At 49.1% G+C, this 13,337-nt stretch overlaps 1 protein-coding gene across 1 annotated transcript; it reads left to right on the plus strand.

Annotated features, from left to right (window-relative positions):
* The first annotated feature begins 2,384 nt into the window (after positions 1-2,384).
* On the plus strand, positions 2,385-5,360 carry LOC123431137 (malate dehydrogenase, cytoplasmic). Its single transcript, XM_045114975.1, has 7 exons — positions 2,385-2,613; positions 3,191-3,349; positions 3,451-3,626; positions 4,229-4,506; positions 4,597-4,732; positions 4,813-4,924; positions 5,068-5,360. Exons 1-7 carry the CDS (start codon positions 2,568-2,570, stop codon positions 5,160-5,162), a joined length of 1,002 nt encoding a protein of 333 aa, XP_044970910.1. The 5' UTR covers positions 2,385-2,567; the 3' UTR covers positions 5,163-5,360.
* The last annotated feature ends 7,977 nt before the right edge of the window (positions 5,361-13,337 follow it).

A 13,337-nucleotide genomic window follows, 5' to 3' on the forward strand; every position in this document is an offset into this window, starting at 1 on the left:
CTAAAAATTTACGGAGAATTTTTCTAGAAAATATGAAAAATACCTGCGCAAAGATCCACCGGAGGGGATGGGCCAGTGGGCCACAAGCCCTGTTGCCGCGACAACTAAGCTTGTGGGGCCCACGTGGGTCTGCCGCCCCCAACTCCAGCTCTATAAATTCACTTTCGTCCTAAAAAAAAAATCAGAAGAGAATATTTCATCGCGTTTGCGATACGGAGGCGCCGCTACATCCCGTTCTTCATCTCGAGGACAGATTTGGAGTCCGTTTTGGGCTCCGAAGAGGGGAAATTGTCGCCATCGTCGTCATCAACCTTCTTTCCTCTCCAATTCCATGAAGCTCTTCATCGTTCGTGAGTAATCTATTCGTAGGCTCGCTGGACGGTGATGAGTAGGATGAGATCTATCATGTAATCGAGTTAGTTTTGACGGGGATTGATCCCTAGTATCCACTATGTTCTGAGATTGATGTTGCTACTACTTTGCCATGCTTAATGCTTGTCACTAGGGCCCGAGTGCCATGATTTCAGATCTGAAATTATTATGTTGTCACCAATATATGTGTGTTTTAGATCCGATCTTGCAAGTTGTAGTTACCTACTATGTGTTATGACCCGGCAACCCCGGAGTGACAATAACCGGAACCACTCCCGGTGATGGCCATAGTTTGAGGAGTTCATGTGTTCACCAAGTGCTAATGCGTTGTTCCGGTTCTTTATTAAAATGAGAACCTTAATATCCCGTAGTATCCTTTTGGACCCCTCTGCCACAGGAGGGATGGACAATAGATGTCATGCAAGTTCTTTTCCCTAAGCACGTATGACTACACACGGAATGCATGCCTACATCACATTGACGAACGGGAGATAGCCACATATCTCTCCGTGTTATAACTGTTGCATGATGAATATCATCCAAAGGAATCACTGACCCATTGCCTACGAGTTTGTCCCACTGCTGCTGTTACTTGTTTTGCTCTGCTGCTGTTACCACTGTTGCTTGCTACTGTTGCTACTTGCTACTGCTCTCACTACTGCTGTTCCTTGTCACTGCTGTTACTCGTTACGCTGCTACTACCTGCTACAATACTCATTTTTCTCGCCCCGTTGACGGGAAAGAATATTTTTTGTCCACGGTCAACTTCTGGCGCCATTGATACGACCGCTAGGAATAGTCTGCCGTCAACAGATCGTTTCTGGCACCGTTGCTATCATACTACTTTGCTGCTGATACTTTGCTTGCAGATACTAATCTTTCAGGTGCGGTTGAATCTGACACATTAAGCTGCTAATACTTGAGAGTATCCTTTCACTTCCCGTGTGGCGAACCAACAAATTTGGGTTGAATACTCTATCCTCGAAAACTGTCGCGAACCCACGCGCTGGTGGGCCATTGCAAGACAATTGCTAATTGTTGAGCAACTGGGAGCAGTTCTGGCTCTGTTGTCACGAAGGCATCGAGTCAGGAACACGTCAACAACATTCTTCTTATGTCGTTGTCGGGGACTGCCGTCAGCAGCATGTAGTGCACGCGAGGGTCGGACGATGGCGGTGTGCGGTGCAGGCGGGCGCGGGCGGAGCGGATGCGGACGGGGCTGGGGCAGGGCTGAGGCGGTCGGAGCGGCGCATTACGGCGATGGCCAGATCCCCCCGTATGACGACGGGCGGTGGCCCAGGCAGGGTGGAATCGGCGGCGGAGTTAGGGACGGGGCTGGATCTGCGGCGGGGCGCGTGAGGGCGGCGGGGCGTCTGGGAGCTGCAGAGGACGATGGTGAGGCGGTGAGGCGTCAGGGAGCTGAAGAGGGCGGCGACGGGGCGGCCGCGAGACGCCCTACGACGGGAGAGGCGACACGGATGAGGGCAGCGGCGGCTATTTCGGGTGATGATGGCAAACGACGATGGCGATTTGGGCGGTGGCGGCGGCTATTTCCGGCGGCTCATGCTCGGGCGTGCGAGCGGTTACGAGCGGGAAGGAAAATGAACGGGCGGTTGGTGGTTTCGCAGGCGGCACAATTTTACATTGAGATGTATTTGCATCACGAAGTGTTTTATTTTACATCTTCGAGAGACGGTGGTCCATTATTATTTTTTACATACGAACCATTTGTTAGAGCAATGTTTTTTTTTGCTTTCAAAGATTCAAAAATTAGGTATTTTACATAAGAATTGTCTATTGAAGATACTCTAATTGAGTATATATTTGGTGGTACCAAAGTTAGCAAAATTGTCGAACTCGAAGGAAGGCCCCCATCGTTAGCTTCTCCGTTGCTTTTCCTAAATCTTATCGCCCAAGCTTTGCCTCGACCCCACGAACACGATACAACCCTGAAAACCACACTGACAATTGGGTCCAGTCTAATGTCGGCCCACAGTCTGTCACTCAGAAAGATTTGGCTGTCGTATGACGGGGTGAGCCCGGTAGCACACAGGTTTCCAGTAGCGAGGAGTCCATCCCACCAAGCTTAAATAACGGCCACCCATTCGCCTCGTCTCACCATCTCTCCCGTTGTCGTCGCCTCCTCCTAAACCACTCTCCCTATCCTCGCCTCCAGAAGCTACCCACCGGCTCAAATGGCGGCGAAGGAACCGATGCGCGTGCTCGTCACCGGCGCCGCAGGTACAGCGTCGACCCCCCCCCCCCCCCTCCCCCCCTCCCCCGCGATCCGTGCAGTCTCCGATGCGATCTCGTCTTAGTCGGCTCGGATCTGGGCAAGTCGTCGAGATCCACTCCAAGTGGGGTTTTGAGTGTGCTTTGCTAGCTAGATCTTCTCTTACATGTCCTGATCTGGTCGGGTAGGGGTTGAACTGAAGTGGAAGCGGCAAATAGTGGCGGATCAGACAAGTGGGAGAGCTCACTGCTAGCTTGATTCGTTGTAATTTGACCCTAGTTGTGGTGTTTGCGCGATTTTATAGTCTGATCTGATGGGCTTTGGCACGGATTTGCGGGTAGACCTGCTAATAGTCGCTTGATCTTATATATGTTGTAATATGGCGTAGACGCTGAGGAGTTGGTGCACTTGTTGAACTGATTTGCTTGTTATGGTATGATGACTTCTAGTATGCCTGCCTGGCTTTAGTGTAGATCTCGGGATATTACCGTGATCTTTAGGGATCTGAACGGACTGCTGTTGTTTATTCGATATTGTAGTAATTTTAGTAAGTAGCATGAACTGACTTGTTCCTTTATTGGGTAGGACAAATCGGATATGCTCTTGTTCCCATGATTGCCAGGGGAATTATGCTTGGTGCAGACCAGCCTGTTATTCTGCATATGTTGGATATTGAATTTGCTGCTGAAGCTCTTAAAGGTGTCAAGATGGAGTTGGTCGATGCTGCATTTCCACTTCTCAAGGGTAAGCTGATTCATTCAATTTGTTTCTCTTTAGACATCATTTCCTCCTTTTGTGGATCATCATCCTCGCTGATGCTTAAACCTTCTGTTGGTATGCTATAGGAGTTGTTGCAACAACTGATCCTGTTGAGGCTTGCACTGGTGTGAATGTTGCGGTTATGGTTGGTGGATTCCCCAGGAAGGAGGGAATGGAAAGGAAGGATGTTATGACGAAGAACGTTTCAATCTACAAATCTCAAGCATCTGCTCTTGAAGCTCATGCAGCCCCCAATTGCAAGGTATGAATTAATCTGCTATTTATACTGTACCTCTTGTTTTTCTAATGTTTGTGGCGACATGCATTCAGTTAAACGGTATTAGAATTGTACTGAATGTGTGGCATAAGACCATTATAAAACTATAAAATAGACTAGTCACCAAGTTATAACATTTCTTGTACACTTCATTCTTATCTTCACATGTGCATTTGATGCACTAAGAAGTATCTCAAGAAAATACTGGCTTATTGAAGGGCAAACCTTAGGGCCAGTTCTTTTGGTACCCTTTTTGGGCTTCTAGAATAAGCTGCCCCCCTACACAGGTTATTCTAAAAGCTCAACCATAAATATTTTTTTACAAGCATACTAGTCAAGTCTTAAATAGTGGACTTGTAAAATAAATAAATTTGGTTGGGTTTCTAGAATAACCTGGGTAGGGGGCAGCTTATTCCAGCTTCCTCGTTGTTCACATCTTTTGGGCACATTAAGAAATACCTAAATAGTGTTGACTTATTTAGAGACGAACTTGAGCCTTGGTTCTGGTGTTTCTTAGTTTGCTTGAAGAGCCATGCAAAGTAAAAACTGTTTAATCTCAGTTTTTTTGTGTAAATTCACTTTTGTAGGTTCTGGTTGTTGCCAATCCAGCAAACACCAATGCTCTTATCCTGAAGGAGTTTGCTCCATCTATCCCTGAGAAGAACATCAGTTGTTTGACCCGTCTTGACCACAACAGGGCACTCGGTCAGATCTCTGAGAGACTTAATGTCCAAGTTTCTGACGTGAAGAATGCTATTATCTGGGGTAATCACTCTTCCAGTCAGTATCCTGATGTTAACCATGCCACTGTGAAGACTGCCAGTGGAGAGAAGCCTGTTCGTGAACTTGTTCAAGATGATGAATGGTAAATGAGAAATGCTGAAATTACAAGGTTTTGGTGTCAGATCCATTTTCCTTCGTAGGATCTAACAATGGTTTTATCCTCTTTCTGCAGGCTGAATGGGGAGTTCATTGCCACTGTCCAGCAGCGTGGCGCTGCAATCATCAAAGCGAGGAAGCTCTCCAGTGCTCTCTCTGCTGCCAGCTCAGCTTGTGATCACATCCGTGACTGGGTTCTGGGAACCCCTGAGGTCTGTTTCAGTCCTTGGACCTTTCTGGTATTTGTCTTATTTACATGCAGGTTTTAACGTGTTGAGTTCGTGGATCACAGGGAACATTTGTTTCCATGGGTGTTTACTCGGATGGTTCATACGGTGTCCCTGCTGGTCTTATCTACTCCTTCCCAGTAACGTGCAGCGGTGGTGATTGGACAATTGTTCAAGGTGGGTTTCGATGCAACATTCTTACCGCATGACAGTTTGTTGGTTCATACAGTATATTCAGATATTCTTACTGTGTTTCTACGTGTGGTCTGTCATGCGCATGTATAGCACTTGCCTAATATTCATTGTATGGCGTCTTGCAGGGCTCCCGATTGATGAGTTCTCGAGGAAGAAGATGGATGCGACCGCCCAGGAGCTGTCGGAGGAGAAGGCGCTGGCTTACTCATGCCTTGAGTAAATCAACATTCGAAGAGCAGTTGATGCTCTGATGTTTTGAATAAAAGAAACCTTCCGCTTTCAACTCCCGTGTCCACCCAGAACAGCTGCACAGCACGGTGCATGCTCCTTTTCGCTGGTTTTCAGTGTGTATGAGGCTTGTAGCTCCCCTTTTACCTGAACATTTGCTGGAAGATTGAAACAGTTTGACACCTGATTAGAATCAACTTCTTTTTCTCTTAGAGCATTCAACAAGTCCTATAAAAATTCCCCTAAAACTGGTTATACTGGGTGTCCATATTCAGCAGGTCTCCTTACCTGCAAACCCATTTACGATGTTGAAGAAACGAATTTTGCAGGATGTTGAAGAAACGAATTTTGCAGAATTTGAACGTAGCATGGGGGAGTTTAATACAAACCGGAATTAAAACATCATATTAAACGGAAAGCATACTAGCGCATATACTACATCTATTGGTCGTCGGAGTCGTCATTGCGGGACGGGTATGATGGAGAGGGTATGATGGAGTTGGTACTCCTTGAAGAGCGTCGGGACGCGGCCGCAACAGCGGTGGCTTCATTCGCCTGATGGCCGGATCAAAGATCTGCCTGAGGTGACGGAAGTTTGCCCATGCGCCTTCCCGACATAGAAGGGTGGAGGGAGGAGCTTTCGGCCTCCTCGTCGTTGCGCCACTTGCGGCCCTTGTAACCCCCTGCCGCCGTCGAACTCTCCGAGGCTGTCGAATCGCCCGTGGTCGCCACGACCGGCACCCGATGATACCATCTCTGGCAACTTTCAGTGGTTAAATGAGATACAAATTGCAACTGGAGGTGCAGGGATTTCTTGTCAAAGGAGGGATTTCACGACGGAGGTGGATGGGGGAAACGGGACTGGAACCCTTAAAAGCCCGACGCTCGCATATTTTTTTTAAACGAAGGCATAAGCTTTGCCTCATCAATTAATTACTAGCAAAAGGACCCGTGCGTTGTAACGGGAGAAAAAAATACCACACGTTTTTAATATTTTTATAATCATTTTGATTTATTAAAATAATAAGCTAACTAACTAATGTAGTGAGTCATATCCTATTTTGTTGAGAAATCAACCCGTCCATTGTTAATTCCACCATGATGAGAAATTGAGCGGGACAAGCAAAGCAAAACAAAGAGGCTACGTGAATTGATCAATGGACTGTTATCTTATTTCACTCATGGGGTAGAGAATGTGGGATCAGATGACAAACTGAAGGTGGTGTTCCATTCTCTGTCTCTACAACAATACAATCTTACATTCAATACATTCATTCATCAGCAAACAAATCCCTACAAAACAAAAATTCTTGCCGGTGCTTGGCACACGGTTGGAGGCATGTGGAGGGGATCTCACCAGATGATGAGTTCCTGCCGGAGGAGGGGATACGATGAGGGGAGCAAGGGTTCGGTGCCTCTATCTGGCCATAAAGAGTCGCCGTTGCCGCACCATAACCTCGGAGTTCCCCGTGTGAGCCATGGAGGCCCGCCTCCACCTATAAGTACTTCGCTCCGCCGCGCCTTATCCGCACGTCGCCGCCGTTCTGCATCAAGCAGACGCATCATCCCCAGTCATTGTAGCTGTCGCGTTGATTTGATCCAGAAGTTGTGCTCGAGCGTCGAAACGGGGGCAGCAAGAGGGTAGAGGTACGACCGCGGAGGCTGGTGGGTTGAGATCGACAACAGTGGTAGTTGAGGTCGGCCGCGATGGCGAGTGGTGTGGCAGCGGCCTGGGCACAGGCCAGGGTGGACCAGGGTCGACGCGATGCGCTCGAGTGCCGCAACAGGGGCAATGAGCGGGGAGAGGTACGGCCGCGGAGGCGGGTGGGTTGAGATTGTCAGCGGTGGCGGTTGAGATCGACCGCGGCGGCGAGTGGTGTGGCGGCGGCCTGGGCACATGCCAGGGTGGCCCAGGATCGACGGGAGGAGGCGATGCATACGGGTATATTTTTTACAGCGAATCGTTTTTTCCTTTTGCATTGCAGATAAATGATGGAGCGCGGGTCGAATAACAAAAAATACAGGGGCTTTTTAATAAAAATGCCACGGTGGGTTTTCCGACGGAAGCAATAGGCGCTTTATTATTAGGTATAGAAGAGGGGATAGAGATTTTGTTACATACATGCACCAAAAGCGGCATGGTGATTACTCGCATATAATGAGTGACCCTAGTTTCCTTGCCCCCGCAATGCTCCAAAGCTTTGCCTCCTCTAGGACGGTGCCAGGAAGGGTCGTCGGTGGAGCGCTCTTATTTCAGAAGACTCGTGATTTTCGTTCGTTCCAAATTGTCCATGAGACGAGCATGGTGAGGGAGGCCGTGACCTTACGGTTTGGAACCGACATCTCAGTACGGTGATCCCACCATGCCTCAACGAAGTCTTCCAAGTGCCATGTTGAGGTGTTTATGTAGTGCAACCCAAGCTTCTCAACGACCAATTTCCATAACCTAATCCTGAAATGGCACTCATAAAATAGGTGCCTTCCCGTTTCTTGTTCCCTTTTGCACAGCGTACAGAGGCCATAATTTGGCCATCGACGTTTGGCCAATCTATCTGCGGTCCATATGCTGTTTTGAATTGCAAGCCATGTGAAGAATTTAACTTTAGGTGGTGCCCAAACCTTCCAAACCATTTAGTCCATCAGAGAGATGGTCATTCCCAGGAATTGTGCTTTGTAGGCGGAGGCCGCAGTGTATTGCCCATCCAAGGTGTGCTTTCATATAATGTCGTCTTCGGCATTGTCAACCAGGTTAACCTCATTTAGGAGCATCCAAAGCATGAAGAACTGCGAGATATGGGCTGGGGAAACGACGGTGGACGAGTTGATCCTGAAGATCTATGCATCCTCCTTGATCGCCTCACGCACCTTCCAGTTTTTCCTCGAGGATGCCTCAAAGATGAGGGAGGCGATCTCCTTTGGCCTCCGACCTAGTAACCACGGAGAGTCCCAAAATGGTGTTTTCGCACCATTGCCAACGGTGATGGTGGTGGAAGCATAGAAAAACTTGAGGTCGTTCTCGTCGCAAGGGTTTCCCATGCCTACCCACAACTTGTTGGGTTCCTTCCACTCAAACCATGGCCATCTCAACCTTAAGGCCCTAGCAAATTTGTCAGTACTGAGCACACCTAGGCCTCCGTAGTTTAGCGGTCGACATACCGTCTCCTAGTTGACTTTGCATTTGGCACCAGTTATTTTGTCCGAACCAGCCCATAGGAAGGCCCGTTCAAGCTTGTTGATGTTGAGAAGGGTGCTTTGCGGGATAACAAACGATGTGATGAAGTAGACCGCCTGGGAGGTGATGACCGACTTGACCAGAGCAGTGTGGCCGATGGTGGTGATGTTTTGGCCCTCCCAAGCGACCAACTTTCCTGCCACCTTGTCCTCCAGGAATTGTAGGTCCATCTTCCTCAGCTGCCAGACCGACAATGGTAGGCCTCAGTACCTCAGAGGAAACCCTGCTCTGATTGCCAGAAGGCCACACAAAATGCGATCTAGGTTTAGTTGGTTACATCTGATGGGCACAACTGAGCTTTTTTGGAAGTCAGTACACAGTCCTTGTGACGCCCTCGATTTGATCATACGCTAATCGTACATGCAAATGCGTACGACCAAGCTCAAGGACTCATGGGAAGATATCACAACACAACACTAGACACAAATAAAACATACAAGCTTCATATTACAAGCCAGGGGCCTCGAGGGTTAGAATACAAAAGCTCGATAAACACACGAGGCAGCGGAAGCAACAATATCTGAGTACATATATTAAACATGAGATGCCTTAGAGAAGGCTAGCACAAAGATACAATGATCGAACAAGGAGAGGCCTCCTACCTGGGAACCTCCTAACTACTCTTGGTCTTCAGCGGCCTCCACGTAGCAGCAGGCACCGTCGAGGTAGCAGTCGTCATCGGTGGGATACGCCGTCTCCTGGGCTCCATCATCTGGTTGCAGCAACGGATCAAGGGGAAAAGGGGGAGCAAAGCAACAGTGAGTACTCATCCAAAGTACTTGCAAGACATACATCATAACTATGCTAAATATGCATCAGTATCAAAGGAAGGGGTTTATGTGGACTGATTACAGCAATGCGAGAATATAGAGAGGGGACTACTCCTAGCAAAGACTAGCATCTTCCGGGGGTCTTGCAGCAATAGACGAGATTAGAACATATAGCACAAATAATAGTCATATTGTTGCAGCAATATTAATTAAAGTCACACCCGGAGATCATCCATCGACTCCCTCCAAGGAAGCGATTCCGGATCAAACATTCTAGTTAAGTAACCATTGTAGTTGTATAAAATCGGGGCACAACTGGAAGTCATCCTATAACCGTGGACACGACTATCCGAATAGTTTATTTCTTCCGTGCAGGGGTGCACCAAGTTTCCTGGCACGCTTAATGAACTCTGGCCGAACACACTTTCCTGGGTCATGCCCGGCCTCGGCACATCAACACGTCGCAGCCCCACCCAAGCTCAATAGAGAGGCCAACCCGTCGGTCTAAATTGTAAGCGCGCAGGGGTCATGGCCCCATCACCCTTTGCGCTCCTGCACGATGCGAGGGCGGCCGATGTCAATCCTAGCACCCCTTATACAAGCGCTATGCCTATTCGGACCACTCGGGAGCGCGCCGCTCCATTGCTGACGTCTGAAGAGATTCAGACAACACCACGACGCCGAGAACCCATAACTCCTCTCACGTAGACAGTTAGTGCGAAAAGGTCTCCGACCAAACCAGATTAAATACACAAATCCTTAGCATTGTAATTAAACTCGAGGATGTGTGGCAAGGACCAGAATGCCCAGCCATGCCTCGTCACATTCACGCAGGAATCCACCCGCATCACACCTCAACATTTCCTTAGTAATCAAGGACAAGTAACTGTGCGACTATAACATCAGAGGGATCCGAGGTATCACCCTCCATGGATTCCGAACGATGTAATCGTCAAGGTGGCCAGGGAGGAATCACCCTCGCTGGGCCAGCTTGATGGGTTGTACGACAGAGTCGTTATCGGAGGTGGTGAAGGAGGAATCACCCTCCGGGGACCACCGCCGACCAACGACACTACAACGCTAACATCGTAGTATGTAACGAGGTGTCAACCTCAGTACTCGATGGTAGCTCTGCAGAGTCATACAACTAAGGGGTGTGTGAGTGATGTGATGGGTCTTGGCTCGTCGATTAATAGATCGAGACTTAACGGTAAAGCAGGGGCAACTGGTCTAAGGGGTTAGAGGGGATGGCTTAGCCACCTATACTAAGCATTTAAAAAGTGTGGTATTGAAAGTAGCAGTTCATTAAAATTAGGATATGCATCAAATATAAGAGCTAACTAAACCAGTAGCAAAATTATAATGCAAGCATGAGGGAGAAATAAATGGGTGATATAGGAATGATAAAGGGGGTTTGCTTGCCTTGTTGCTCTCAGACAGATATGGATCCTCGACGGTGAAGTAGTCGATCACCGGATCAACATCGCTCTTGGGGTCTATCGCAGTATCGAGGTCTATCGAAAAGAAGAGGGGGAAGAAACAATAAATATAATGCACAGAGGCAACACGACGCATGACATGGCAATATGCACGGCTAGGCATGCACTAACGCAGGATTAGACATTATCCATCGGGAAAATATCTCACGATATTTCCTAGGTCTCTAGTTACTAACGGGCAGGTGAAAACGATGGAAAAGTTCCATGTTCGCTATTCTAGGGACGCGTGAAACACGAACAAACAACGTATCCAGGTTCGTCTCATTTTTCTGATGAGCTTTCATGTACAAAGTATTTTCATCTGACTTACGGTTTATTTTATATTAATTTTGAAAGTTTTAATAATATTCTGAAATTACACTAATTCAAAAATGTTAAATAACTAAATCGCTATGGGTACACATATGTGTACCCAACAATATGCTTATTTGGCTCACAATGGGGTCCAATTAACTAGTCAAAGCTGACTCATCAACACGGGTGTGGGGTCCCTTGTCATACACTAATCTAAAGTTATTTAGGTTAACTAATCCACTAATTAATTAATTTTATATAACTTAAAAAAAACTTTTTAAAGGGACCCCCACCTGTCATGGGGGGATTAGTGTAAGAGAGGGGGGTTAGCCCCTGACCCGAGTAATCAAATAGGGCCACGCCAGTGCGGCTGGGCTCGCATGGTGTCGGGGCGCCGGCGACCATGGCCAGGGGGGCGCGACCAATGGGGGAAGCGATGGCGGTGGTGGCCAGGTGGAGGCGAGCGCGGGAGTGGCAGAGGACCGCGGTGCGGCACGGGCGCAACCTGATGGGGTTATAGTCTTAGGGTAGGATCATAGGCCTGCCCTATGAGTCCTACCCAAGGACTACCCTTCATAAGGGATAAGGCCCTTAGTCAGTTCCGACTGAATTAAGGACTTCCCATCATCCAGTCGGTGACGAATCCTCCATCATCCAGTCGGAGATGAGCATTCGGAGCGTATCAAACTTACCGACTGGATTCCACTCCGTGCATCGTAACCCCCCTGGAGGGCGACGGTCATACGTTTCCATGTACCTTTATTAGCATTTAAGACATACATTACCTGTAACGTAGGCATTTATACGCCACTACTCCACCCCTGTGCACCGAACCGTTGTGAAGGGCAGCGCACTCTATATAAGCCGCCCTTCCCCACTGGTGCAGGGGTTAGCAATTCACTGTAATCCATATTCCACTCGACAACAAGCTCCAAGAGCACTGAGACGTAGGGCTATTACCTCCACCGTAGAGGGGCCTGAACTCATACAACCTCGCCGTAGCTAAGGCTCTGCCCATCCTTTCGTACCCTACACATCTACTGTGAGGCTTATACCCACGACAGTTGGCGCCCACCGTGGGGATGGGAATAACACTCGGAAGCAGAAGAAGAAAGCTCACAGTTCTGTTCATGCGAACACGCATCGGTCAGTTCACAACCCCGGTTCTCATCAGCGACCCAGGGGAGGCAGCCGTTCCATAAATCCCGAAGATCGTCGCCGTTCACGCACCCCTCCGCGGGGTGGGCCCTACGGGCCCCGACATCATGATGATCAGCGTTCAGTCGGTGACACTTACGATCCAAGGCCTGACGCGAGAGGGCATATCGCCCAGAGGAGGGTCGACAGGGGCCGAGCCCACCACGATGGTCACGATATGGACCGTCTGAGTGGAAGCAGGACCATCGTCTCTGGTCCCGAGTGTTTCAGTCGAGCCATCCGTTCGACCGACATCCCTCCCAACTTCCGATTGGCGATGGGGATCAGCAAGTTTACAGGAGAATCCAAGCCAGAAACGTGGCTGGACGACTACCGAGTGGCAGTCCAGATCAGAGGAGGGGACGACCACGTCGCCATGAAACACCTCCCTCTGATGCTCCCTCAAGCGTGGCTGAACCAGTTGGCTCCCTCAAGCATCTACAGCTGGGCAGATCTGGCCCGAGTCTTCATCAGGACCTTCGAAGGGACGTGCAAACGCCCTACTGGCCTCGTGGAGCTCCAGCACTGTGTCCAGAAGCAGAATGAGTCCCTGTGCGATTTCATTCAGCGTTGGATGACCCTGTACCACACGATGGAGAACGTCACAGAGCACCAAGCAGTCTGCGCCTTCAAGGCAGGCATGCGGTACAGAGATCTGTACCTGAAGTTCGGTCGAACCGGCGACATCTCCATGAGTAAGATGATGGAGATAGCGGCACGCTATGCAAATGGCGAAGAAGAGGACCGCATTCGTAGCGGCAAGCACAAAACAGTCGCCGATGGAGATCGGAATAACACTCGGAAGCAGAAGCAGAAAGCTCCGTCCACTCCGCAGGCAGAAGCCGCAGCTGTTACCAATGCCAAGTTCAAGGGCAAGGGGAAGGCTCAGTTCACCCCCAAGAAGAAGCAGTTCGGAAACCCCATCCTGGACCAGCCATGTCCGATTCACACGAAGATGGATGAAGAGGGCAACGCCATATATCCGAAGCATACCACTCGGCAATGTCACCTCCTGATCCAGGGGATCGTCGAAGGGCAACCGAGTGAAAAAGGCAATGAACAGGATGAAGAAGACAAGGAGGATCCATTCCCCCAAGTCCATGCGACACTGATGATTTTTGCTGACGTTGAGAGCAAGAGTCGACTGAAGCTGGTGAACAGGGAGGTGAACATGG

Source organism: Hordeum vulgare, chromosome 1H, assembly GCF_904849725.1.
Source record: "Hordeum vulgare subsp. vulgare chromosome 1H, MorexV3_pseudomolecules_assembly, whole genome shotgun sequence".
Lineage (NCBI taxonomy): Eukaryota > Viridiplantae > Streptophyta > Magnoliopsida > Poales > Poaceae > Hordeum > Hordeum vulgare.

Excerpts from the sequence above, each read along its gene's own strand:
- LOC123431137 (XM_045114975.1), top strand. The coding sequence starts at position 2,568 with ATGGCGGCGAAGGAACCGATGCGCGTGCTCGTCACCGGCGCCGCAG. Across the intron at positions 3,350-3,450 it reads TGCATTTCCACTTCTCAAGG|GAGTTGTTGCAACAACTGAT; the intron begins GTAAGCTGATTC and ends GGTATGCTATAG. Across the intron at positions 4,507-4,596 it reads CTTGTTCAAGATGATGAATG|GCTGAATGGGGAGTTCATTG; the intron begins GTAAATGAGAAA and ends CTCTTTCTGCAG.